Source organism: Xenopus laevis, chromosome 3S, assembly GCF_017654675.1.
Source record: "Xenopus laevis strain J_2021 chromosome 3S, Xenopus_laevis_v10.1, whole genome shotgun sequence".
NCBI classification, from domain to species: domain Eukaryota; kingdom Metazoa; phylum Chordata; class Amphibia; order Anura; family Pipidae; genus Xenopus; species Xenopus laevis.
Window position 1 is genome coordinate 37,046,816 of NC_054376.1, and position 12,191 is coordinate 37,059,006.

A 12,191-nucleotide genomic window follows, 5' to 3' on the forward strand; every position below is an offset into this window, starting at 1 on the left:
ACGTAAAGGTTATTTTCACTTTAAGGCATACGTGCTTCAAAAAACAAAAAAGGCGTGGATTGATACAGAAGGAGTCCCATTGGCTCTTCCCCTTGCCTGTAGTCTCCTAGCAACAGAAGGCGGGCTCGCGTAGCTCCTCCTCCTCTTTGTCGATATTCGTCACACTTTCCGGAAGGCGCGTTTTATGTCTTTAGTAGCGCGTGTGGCTGCGGGCTGTGTAACGTGCAGGATAGGTAGGTACTAATTGCCAACCAGTGTCTGACAGTTGCGTGTTTGTCACACACAGTCACTTTAACTGTTTGCTGCGAGGGAAGTGCCAGTGTGGATTGGAGATGGAGAATGGTTTCTAACAAGCCGCTTGGGTATCTGACTTGTTGCATGAAATGAGGCTGCACCTGGGTCAGATACTATAGCACCTGCCTGACCCGTAAGCCTTCACAATCATGTGACCCTATATAATATTTTGTAGGCCCTTATACAAATAAAACGAATAAATATTGGTGCTATGGCCCTCTCTACAAGTTAAAGGAGCAGTAACACCAACAAATGAATTTGTCTCAAAGTAATTACAATATAATATACTGTTGCCCTGCACTAGTAAAAGTTCTGCGTTTGCTTCAGAAAACGTTACTATAGCTTATATAAACAAGCCGCTATGTAACCACGGGGCAGCCATTCAAGCTGGAAAAGGCACAGGTCGCATAGTTGATCACAGATAAGCTCTGTTGAATACAATGGTGTTTTATCTGTTATCTGCAGTGTATCCTGTGCCTTTTCACATTTATTTTTTCCCAGCATGAATTGCGGCCCCCATGGCTACACAGCAGCTTGTTGATATAAACTATAGTAATTTTTCTAAAGCAAACGCACCAGGGCAGGAAAGCAGGAGACATTCAGTGTAAAATATAAGACTGTACTAGTGTATTATACTCATTTAGATATAGAAGAATTGTGCTTCAAAAAGTAGTGTTTCAGGCTGATTTATTGACTATTTCTGCAAAAACCCTTATAATCCCTCCCTTCTCTTCCACTTCCCCTTCCCCCTGAATTCCCAGGCTGTGCAGGGGAGTTGGCAGCTCTCAGCTCACTGCACTGTAGGACAGGAACCAATCAGCAGCTAGCAGAACCTGATAGGGAACTGAAGCCTTTCTTTGCTTGTATGACTGCAGGGCTGTGATTGACTGTCTCCCACCTACTGTACTTCTGGCAGGGACTGTTAGGACACGCCCACCCCTCATTTGAAACAGTGATCAGAGAACATCTATAGGGAGCGCCAATAAAGGGGCTATTTTTAAAGATATTAATTTTTAGCACCATGTAAAAGCAACAACATATATTACTTATAATTGTCTACAATTAGGGTTTTTTCATTTATCCTATATGTCTCCTTTAAGGAAAAAAAAATACATTGCTGCCAGGGGCCCCTAAAAGTTTAAAAAAAACTATTGATGCCAGTGCCCACTGTAAGTAAAAAAAAAAAAAAAAAGCATTGATGGCCAGGGGATACCTATTGGGTTAATTGGTGGGCAGGGGGTTAGAAAAAAGAACATCGGTGTTCAGTGGAACTTGCGCTTTAAAGTTCTTCCTCGGTGAGAGAAGGCTTCTTTGTTTTGTTTTTTTTTCATTGCGGCTTCGTTTGGAGGGAAAAAAGGAATCTGCAGACCAAATAAGTTAGCAATGGGTTCAGTGACCCCCATTTGAATGCTGGAGGGACTCAGAAGAAGGCAAATAATTTAAAAAACTATTTAAAAAAAACCACATAATGTAGCCCAATTTAAAGTTGCTTAGAATTGGCCATTCTATAAAATACCAAAAGTTAAGTTAAAGATCCTCCACCCCTTTAATAATGATGACTGGTATTGCTGACCTGTTTTGCGTAGCCGAAAATTTGTGAAACTGTGAAAAATTCACAGAATGCTCTATAGGTGTGTTTTGTTTTGTTTTTTTTTTTTCACTCAACACTAATAATTAGGTTTACCCAAATCCCGCAGGGCAGGCAGGTTCAGGATGAAATTGGGGAGACCACTGTGGGTTTGGGTTGGTTGTGGGTCAGACTAGGCAAGTACACTGGGTTGGGTGTGGGTCCTATAACATTTGACTTTTTCCTGACCTACACATCACCACTACTTAACCCTTTAATTGTCAGAGATACTAGAATCACATTTCTGAATGCCAGACCTGTCTAAATTTTCATGTCTAGTTAAGCTGCGTGATATGCAGATCTTACATAGAGCAGGTCAGGAGTCCCAAACGTTTATAATGTGGAATTTTGCCTTTTCCCCTCAAAGGCATGTGGGTGCTGTATTCTGACGAATATAGCTTCTTCTTTTAAAACAAAAAAGTTGCTGAAAGATACTTTGTAATTCATGTTGCATGTTTTGAATTCAGTGAAATTGTATTTTGTGGTTTGGCTTTGAAACCCAAAACCTGCTTATTTATTATGGCCCTTTAATTTTCTGCTGCAATGGAGTTTTTGATCATGCCATGTCTCTATAAACCATTACATAATTGGTTTTAGTGCACATGGGGGATATGATTTTCAAAGTCAGTTTAAGTTGCCCTAAAAAGCACCTACATTGAAATGCCTTGGCAGTTCATCTTGATCCCACTTGTGGGTGAAAGGGCTTTACTAATCAAGCAGGTGGAATATCACGGGAGTTTGTTGAAAAAGGGAACTGTCCCTTTAATATAAAATAGTAAGTTAGGTTGAAAAAAGACACACGTCCATCAAGTTCAAGCCTTTAACTCTATTTTAACCTGCCTCACTGCCAGTTGATCCAGAGGAAGGCAAAAAAAAAACCCCCCATTTGAAGCCTCTCCAATTTGTCTCAGAGGGGGAAAAAATTAATAAATAAGCAAAATTGATGCAATTAGCCCTTAATGGCACCACTATATGTCAATGTATGGTAATAAATATAAGAAAAATAGTAATAAGGTGAGGAGATTTACTCACAGTTCACCCCAGTCCATGGCTGCATAGTACATAGCAGAAATCAAAAATTGAGTTATTTCTCCAAAAATAATGACCATAATATAGTTAAAAGTTCAATCCATTTATTGGGACATACAGGAGAAGGCCGCACACATTTCGTGCCTGTTGGGGCACTTACTCATAGGCTCAGTAAGTGCCCCCAACAGGCACAAAACGCGGTAGGCCTTGTCCTGTATGTCCCAATAAATGGATTGAACTTAAAACTATATTATGGTCATTATTTTTGGGGGGACAATTCCTTCCTGACTCCAAAATGGTAATTGGACTAGTCCCTGGATCAACTTGTACTATGAGCTATCTTCCATAACCCTGTATTCCCTCACTTGCTAAAAAGCCATCCCACCCCTTCGTAAAGCTATTTAATGTATCAGCCCGTACAACTGATTCAGGGAGAGAATTCCACATCTTCACAGCTCTCACTGTAAAAAAAAAAAAAAACCCCTTCTGAATATTTAGCTGGGAACCTCCTTTCTTTTAATCCAAATGGGTGACCTTCTGAATCCTCATGATACCAGCATTTGTTTGTAATGCAGGATATCTCATTCATTGTTCTGTGTATGCTTTGCAAGTTCATAATAAATGGAATAACAAAAAGATTACGTCTATCAGCATTGTATAGACAAGTATATATAGGTTCGGTAAATCCTCATAGGTCTTGTGCTGCTTGTAACTGTATGAAATCCATTTAACTGAAAGCATTCCTTTTACGGTCAGATTGCAAATGACGGATCCTCTTGAAAATGGACTATTCGACCTGCCAGATTATGAGCATACAGAAGATGAGAATTTCCCACCTTTGCCTCCACCGCATTCGCCAGGAGCTGGTGACGAAGCAGATGGAGGTAGTTGGAACATTGTCATGCTTGAATAAAGTTGTTTTTGGGTCTGTCGTTGGCAAACTGTTCTCACTGTAACACTGTAATCTTCATGCAGACGACTGGACAGAGAATGCTGGACAGACACAGAGAGACGAAGCCCCAAAACCTGCCAGACGTGTCGTTAAAAGACCACAACCTAAACTAGATGGACAAAGGTTGGTAATTCTCTGCAGCCTTAATGGGCCACTATACCCTTACATATTTTAGATGAACTATATTAACCACAGGGCAATAGATGTGCTGCCACAGTTTTATTGTGTCTTTAAAGGGGTTGTTCACCTTCAAACACTTTTTTTTTTTTTTATTGAACATTTAGAGTATAACAATGCAATACCAACATTTGCTGATCAGTATATAACTTTGGTTATGGCAATGGTTGTATTACTCTATTATTTATATGAATGAACGGTTAACCCATATACTGCGTGCTCCTTTCTTGCCCACCAGTAACTGTCGTCCGGTTGTTTGCCTCTGTTGTTTTGCTTTGTTTATGGAAGCATAGTTAGTCCATGTACACATAAGTAACAGTCCATACAACAGAATGAGCATAAATAACAAACATCTTTGAGAAGTGACTTTCCATATCCCTATCCTGTTTAGGTATACTGCTCTCTATCCTACTCATACTCAAACATTTTCCAGGATCCATAGTTGCCAAATAGACATATTGGGCTTAGTGGAGCCCTTCCGCCTAGCTATAAGATCCTCCATCTTTTGTAGTTCCTGTACCATAATTACCCAGGCAGAGTATGCAGGAGAGTCGGATGCCTTCCAGTTTTTTGCTATGAGCTTACGTGCCAGGAAAAGTAATTTGTGGACCATTATTTGGGCTGGGCGAGTAAGTGTAGTTGGGTGATCCATGCCTAGTAAATAATATTTAGGGTCCAGCGTTATCTCAAACCCTAGCATCTTTGTGATACGGGACTGTATAGCTATCCAAAAAGGCTTAATTTTGGAGCAGGACCAAAAAGTGTGTAGGATTGTGCCCTCCTCCAACTCGCATCTCAAGCAGGACGTTGATATTTCTGGGTTAAGCTTGTGCAACACAGTCCTAGAGTAGTAAGCTCTGTGAAGCATAGTTGCAAAATCCTAAACTTATAAATAGGAGAAATCAGGAGATGAGTTTGAAGCACCTGATCACCATTGCTCATCAGTGATTGGTGCTATGTCAGCCTCCCATCGTTCTCTAACTTTCAAGGGGGTTTTCAGTAAAATCGTGGACTGTAATCCTATATAATAAAGTTGAAGTGTCTCTGCGTCCAGTCCCTGTGTCCGTGGGATTGCGCTACTGTGCATGTGCCCCACGGACCGTCTCTGGCAAATTTTTTTTAGACTAGAACAATTCTGTTTTTATAAATGTTTGACTACATATGTTCTAGCGCCTGTTAATTTAACGGGCTTAATGTCTAGTGCTTTATAAAAAGAAGAGATTTTATGGCGAGATTGGTCCTGCATAAACTCCTCTTCCACTAGTGTAGGGGGTAAGTTGCAGGTTTTAAGGGCTTTCCTCACTGCCCACCTTACCTTGTGATAGATCAGCCATTGTGAAGGGGGGATGGCAAATTTTTCCCTGGGATTGTTGAACGAGACCATACCTTGCTCATTCCAAACTTGGCCTAGAGAATAGATCCCAGCATCTAGCCAGGCCTTGGGTGTCCGTATTCGATTCAGAGGGGCAAGTTTGGCATTGTGCCATAGGGATGTTAACGGGTCTAGACCCTTTGGATTAGTAAGGAATTGTACCCTTGTAATAATACATCTTTGTAGCAATAACAATGGGTTATTGGGGTGCTCAACCTTCTTTGGATCTGTAATAGCAAGGGTATGGAATGGTGCCAGATCTGTTTGTAATATTTCTTGCCACAACTGATACACCGCCTCCCCCGGTTCTGCATATTTCAAAGTCCATATTTGTGATAGTTGTGCAGCTAGATAATACTGTTGCAAATCCGGTAACACCATGCCACCAGCATCCTTTGGTCTGTGTAAAGAGGCTAGTTTCTGGTTTATAGGCTAGTTTATTTCTTGTGATCTATCTGAAACCAAGACATTTTCCAATTATTTTCTATTTGTGACTATTTTTCTAATATTGAAGTGTAAAGTTTCACTTTTCACTTTCTAAAGCAGCTCTGGGACGAGGGGGCGGGGGTCAGCGACTCTTTAACTGTTCTAAATTGATACTTTTAGTTGATATCTTTGTCCCTGCTGAGCAGAATCCCTGAGTTTCATTAAAGGGGAACTCCACATAAACATAACTTAAGCTTTTTGAAAAGTAAACATAATTTCAAGCAACTTTGCACTATACATCATTTTAAAAAATATACAGTTTATGATTTTTAATGGTTTCTGACAGTTCCCTAAGCCTAGCCCCCTGCTCTCCTGCTGATCTGTCTGACTACTTTGCTGAGCTGACTGACTACTGTTACTTTGTATCAACAGCCATCTGTCCTTAGACTGCATCCTCCAAACCCCACAATTGCCTGCACACAATAAGGAACAAAACATCACAGTGCAATGCATTGTGAGTTATGTAGTTCCTGCATGCTGCCTGTAAGCTGTGGAGAAGTTGTTACAATTTGTAACATCAGTGTTTAGTCCCTCCTCCCCTGCCAGGATTTCAAATGATGCAGAAAGAGAAGATCTGTTAAACAGCTGGATTTCAGCATAGAAAATGGCATTTATTCATACTTTTTGAAGAAACTGGTAACTGTGATTGGTATATTAGGAGTTTCTGTGTTACGTGGGCCTCTTTATCAAATTTTTGTTGGGAGCCGTGAGTTCCCCTTTAAAGGCAGCTGCTAGAATTGATACAATAGTTGCACTTGTATTCCACAGATACTGCTGAGAAACGTATCAACCAATTGCAACGACGATGGAAAGCAATTGAAAAAAGTCTTTGTTTATGGTGAACACAACTCAGTTAAAAAAAAGTGTTTGGAAAGTGAACAACCCTTTTAAGAAAACCCAGACAGATATCCATGCTATGGAGAGATGCATTTATGTCCATTTTACTACTCATGCCAAAATCAAAATAATAATGTCTATAATCTCTTGGGGGAAATGGCCTTGTTCTTTAGGGTGGTTTGAAAGTCAGAATCTCTAACACGGAAATGTTCCAAGTAACTTAAGGCCAATGGCACACTATGTCTTCCCACCTGTATAAACACAAGGGAGGGAAAGGCTGATGCTGGTCTTCAACTCCATGTTGTGTGAGAACTGACAGGCAAGGCAGGCAAGGCATAAGAAATTCATTGTACAAGTGTGACTGATTTTAGTGTAAGAATGCACATATTTACATTCTCACAATGAAATCTACTTTGTGTGCATTGACAGGCTGATTATGTGCTTGTCAGTGCTCACACAACACGGAGCAGCCAGAGAAAACGTCAAGTGTGCCATTGGCTTTAGGTTAATGTGTTGCCAAATAATCATATCACCCTTGTGTATATACATGTACATCATGTACAATAAACCTATTTGCAAAGGGACCTAAGACTAGATAGTTCAAAGATCCATAATCTACATAAGTGTTTTCATTTTAGATCTTGTTGAAATTTAATCTAATATCCTTTTATCTAGGCTTGCCTCAAAGCGTGGATTGCCAGCCTTGCGGCACATGTTTGATGGTGTTAAATTTAAAGGGAAAGGCCATGAGGTAAGTTGCATTTCCACAGTATAACAGATCAGTCAGTCACCAATAGAGAAGGACTCCTTGTATATTGAAAACCTTGTGTGATATATACACACACTCACTCTTAAATTGTAAGACAGAGCCAAGTAATTTGTTCACGTGGATGCTCTAGGCTGGTGTAAGTCATCTTGCCATTGCCGTGTCTTACTTTTGTCACTAGTATGGGCTAGTCTGGTCTGCTTGCAATTCATATTCAGATATAACTGCACACAGACTGGAGTGGTACCTACTTTAGTGTAGGGTTTGTAAATAACAGCCCCCACATACATTAAGTGCTATATTTGTTTTTCTCTTTTCATTCATTCGTCTTGTGCCATTAAATTAGTTACAGTTGGTCTTTCCTCCTGACAGGCAGAAGACCTAAAGATCCTGCTCAGACAGATGGAGAACTGGGCACACAGGCTGTTCCCCAAGCTACAGTTTGAAGATTTTTTGAACCGACTTGAATCAATGGGAAACAAAAAAGAAGTGCAGGTTCTGCTCCTTAATTACTGCCCCTTTGTGAATAATTGGTTGTGTTTCTCCCTCAAATTGCATATATTTTGGTTGGTTAATATTAACTCTTGGCTTTGTGGTGGCACAGAATTGATAGTTATTGTGGGGAAAAAAAGCACTTTTGCTGTTCTCGGTGCACATTAACTGGTACCATGAATCTGTGCCTGTTCTATAATGAATGATACGTTATATCTAATAAATATCCTATTTCTCATTTTCCTAATTCAGACTTGTTTAAAGAAGATCCGCATGGACCTCCCCATTGTACATGAAGATTTTTTTAGTGAAGAAGGTATTTTTATTAACATGTATTTTGAGAGCGCTGTAAAATAAATGTGCTTATACAAAGAAATCACATGAGTTACATACATAGAGCATACAGAGTTACATACATAATGACCAGTACAGGTACAAAAGGTGAGGAAGGCCCTTTGTAAAAGAGCTTACAATCTAAAGGGGAATGGTATAAGACACAAGTTGTGGGAGTGGGCATGATCAGAAATAAGCAGGTGAGAGATGTAACATATGGTATTGCATTTGGTAACTAAACAGTATAAGGGTAGGCTTTTCTAACTAAATGTGTTTTAAGAAATACTTTGAATACAGAAAGTTTGGGAGAAAGTCGGACAGACCATGGGAGAAAATTCCAGGGGAGGGGTGCAGCCCTTGCAAAGTCTTGAATGTGATGAGGTAATGAGAGAAAGGTTAAGGAGCAGGTTAGTAGAGGGGCATAGTAAACGGTTGGGTGAGTATCTAGATATAAATTCAGAGATGTAGGGAGGGGTAGAGTAATGAACTGCATTAAATGTTGGGGTCATTAGTTTGAATTTGATTCTGAAAGGTAACTTAGTATATTATGGTTTGTTCCCCGCCTTCAGGGCAATTGTATCACATTTCCAAGTTATATACTACTAACAATGTGGTGGTGGTGGTGTGCATAATTTAATAACCAAGCGGATTTCACAGATAAATAAGCTAATGTAGATTCATTCTATACTTTTTTAAAGGGAAAGTATCTGGTGCACAATAGCAACTAAAATGGTCCTGTGTACACATGTGCCTTTCCTTTGTTTATACAATAGAACAAACCTGTATTGTGTGTTGTCTGTTTAGGTGTGAATTGAATCCACTATTCTTTTGTTACTAGTTGTATATTTCAGCAGCTCAGTAAGTTAGCTGTCTTCTACTTGTCTTGACCTGTAGTCCACAGGGTCATGAGTTCAATTCCAAGTAACTATTGTGGCAAACTTTTGCATGTTGCATTAACTAGTAATTTAACGTGACTTCATGTTGCCACATAAATTAAAAAAAAAAAAGTGGTTCCTGCCGACAGGGCCTGTCCAGACATCGGGTTCCCTGTGCGATGGCTCCATACAGGTTTGTTACATTTTAGCTTCTAAAGTAGTGCCATTTTTAATGGAAATGTTTTATTTCAATAGATCTGTTTTCTTAAAATTAAGGGGACATATAGGGGCAGATTTTTCAAAGGTAGAAGGGAATTTTCGAAGTAAAAAAACGTTGAATTTAGAAGTAATTTTTGGGTACCTCGACCATCGAATAGTCCAACTTCATTTCGAAGTTGAAAAAAATGTTGAAATTCGAATATCGAAATTTATCATGTCCTGCCTCTTTAAGAATTCGCCACCTAAAAGCTGCCGGAGTGCTGTTTTAGCCTATGGGGGACCTCCTAGAACCTATATGGAGGCAATTGGTGGAGTTTGAGAGATCAAAGTTTTTTTGGGGGGAAACTACGAATCAAAGTAGATCGAAGGCGATATTCCTTTGATCATACGATTCTAAGTAGGCCAAATATAAAGCATATTCATATAATTTGTGGATAACCGTTTTCTGGATAATGGATCATATACATATATACAGATGCAGCCACTTTGGTTTGTCTGTTTGACACAGAATGACTAAACACAGATATCCCATTTATCTCATTTAACACAGAAAACTGTGACACAACATCCCATCTAATTAAAGCATTCACCATTGTGAACAATGGTGCTTTGGTATGCTAATGAAAAGGTTAAATGCATTAAATGAGTTAAGATAACTTTAGATAACACAGTTTCTTCAATTAACTCTGAGTCATGACGCATTTAACTCACAAATCCAAGTGGCTTCATCTGTATCTGTTAGCAAGATGACATCTAGTCTAGCCTTACACTAGTTCAGGGAATTACAATCTGTGGCACTCCTTTTAAGATTAATGTTACAGTGCAACCTCAATTTAACATCCCCTGATTTTTTTAAGTTTTCCCTCATTTTACATTGTTATTTTGTGGTCCCACCTATATATTATGCATAATACATTTCCCTGATTTTACATTTTCCTGGATTTTACACCATTTTTTTAGGGTTCCCTGAAAAACATAAAATGGGGGGGTTCTACTGTACATGTAATAAGCTCATATTGAGTCGACCTTACTAACGAGGCAATAATTGTTCAATTGAAATGCTGAATCCTGTGCTGTCTATTAGTTGTAGTTCAGACAGAGGATCACGACATAGACATGCCCTCTGAAGAATTCTCTTTTCCCGATGAGGTCCGTGTTCCTTCTCAGTCACAGCCTGTTAAGGTGGATCTCAGTGAGGAGACTCTGCAGAGGATTGAGAGGAATAGACTATTGGCTTTGGAGAGGAGGATGGAGAAGATGCAAGCCCAAGCAGAGAGTCAGAGTATGAATTCAAATACTTGTCTTAAGTTGTATTGTTTTTTTTTTTGGTTGAGCAATGCATGTCTATTAAAGGTCTTATGAGGTTTTGTGATTTTTTTTTTCCCCCACAGCTCTGTCTCAGGCAACTCAGTCTGATCCTGACGAAATTCCTGATGATGCTTTTGATGCTGAAATGCTAGATGCTGTTGAGAGCATGGAGATCATCCCCACATCACAGCAGTCTCCAGATCCTGTGGATAAAGACTTGTCCCTTGGACTACATAGTCAGGACCTACATGTGCAAGAAATCAAGCAGTCCCCTGCACCATGTTCTAAACCACAGGATGATCCCCTGCCAGAGAAGGCACTCAGTGTTGTTGATTCTGATCTCCCTTCAACCTCGGAGCCTACCTCACCAAGAAAGCCTCTTGCAGAACTGCCCAATACTTCAGATCCTGATCCAAATCCTTCACCAAGTGCCACAACTCCGAGCGAAGCCCTTGCTTATGCAAACACTAATGAAGAAGAGCATTGATCGTTATAGATCATAATTATGCAGTTTTTGTTATCCAATAAACTTTTATTTCAGCATTGGATATATCTGTATATTATGTTATGACAAACGGATAGTGGGCACTTAAAAGTGTGTATGTGGTGGTGTAAATATTTTTTCAATATAATAGATATTATATAACCTTTTCTATATAGAGTCTTTGTTTTTATAGCAATATTTTTTTTAACAAAAGCCTACATGTGAAGACCTACAGAGTGAGGTAGAACACACACTGCCTACTTTCCAGTCCTAGATGAATAATGTTCATCTTACACAAACAAGGAAACGATATTCAAATATTGAATTATCTGCATTTGTGCATGATAAACTATGCATAATAAATCGGGTCAATGGGATCCCTTGGCAGGGACTGGGATGGTTTAGGCCAACATCATCCCTATTAGTGGGTTGTAGGCCAAACATCTTTCATGGCTCCTCCCTGCATTATGAAGTCACCTATTCCCTGCCCCCTTTAGTGATGTATATAAAGTGGTCACAACAGGTGTCAATTACGGAAGGAAGGAAGGCAGCAAATGTTGTGCATGCTGGTTATAGTGCATTTCTATTTGAAAATCTGAGTAAAATGGCTTGTCCCAGACATTATTCAGAACAGCGTACTTTGATTAAAAAGTTGATTGGAGAGGGGAAAACATATAAAGAAGTGCAGAAAATTATAGGCCTCTCCGCTAAAATGATCTCAAATGCTTTAAAATTGCAACATAAACCTGAAAGATACTGAAAACCACCATTGGAATGGATCAGACAGCCGTGTCGCGTTGGATCAATGCTGCAACACCATCCGACAATGCATTACCTTACCTTATTTCCGTCACATCTGATTGGACTCCTGTGTTTTTGCGCAGTGCGTCGGATCACTCCAAAATTGAGAACAGACAAGGACATGAGCAGCATTGAAAAT

At 39.6% G+C, this 12,191-nt stretch overlaps 1 protein-coding gene and 1 non-coding gene across 2 annotated transcripts; both read left to right on the forward strand.

Annotated features, from left to right (window-relative positions):
* The first annotated feature begins 191 nt into the window (after positions 1 to 191).
* tipin.S (timeless interacting protein S homeolog) lies at positions 192 to 11,315 on the forward strand. Its single transcript, NM_001092152.1, is given in 8 exon segments — positions 192 to 233; positions 3,707 to 3,834; positions 3,926 to 4,025; positions 7,450 to 7,525; positions 7,913 to 8,035; positions 8,285 to 8,348; positions 10,544 to 10,741; positions 10,851 to 11,315. Coding segments are annotated over 7 exon segments (1,086 nt in total). The 5' UTR covers positions 192 to 233; positions 3,707 to 3,713; the 3' UTR covers positions 11,255 to 11,315.
* LOC121402330 lies at positions 9,296 to 9,434 on the forward strand. The gene has a single exon (XR_005966761.1).
* Positions 11,316 to 12,191: the final 876 nt, after the last annotated feature.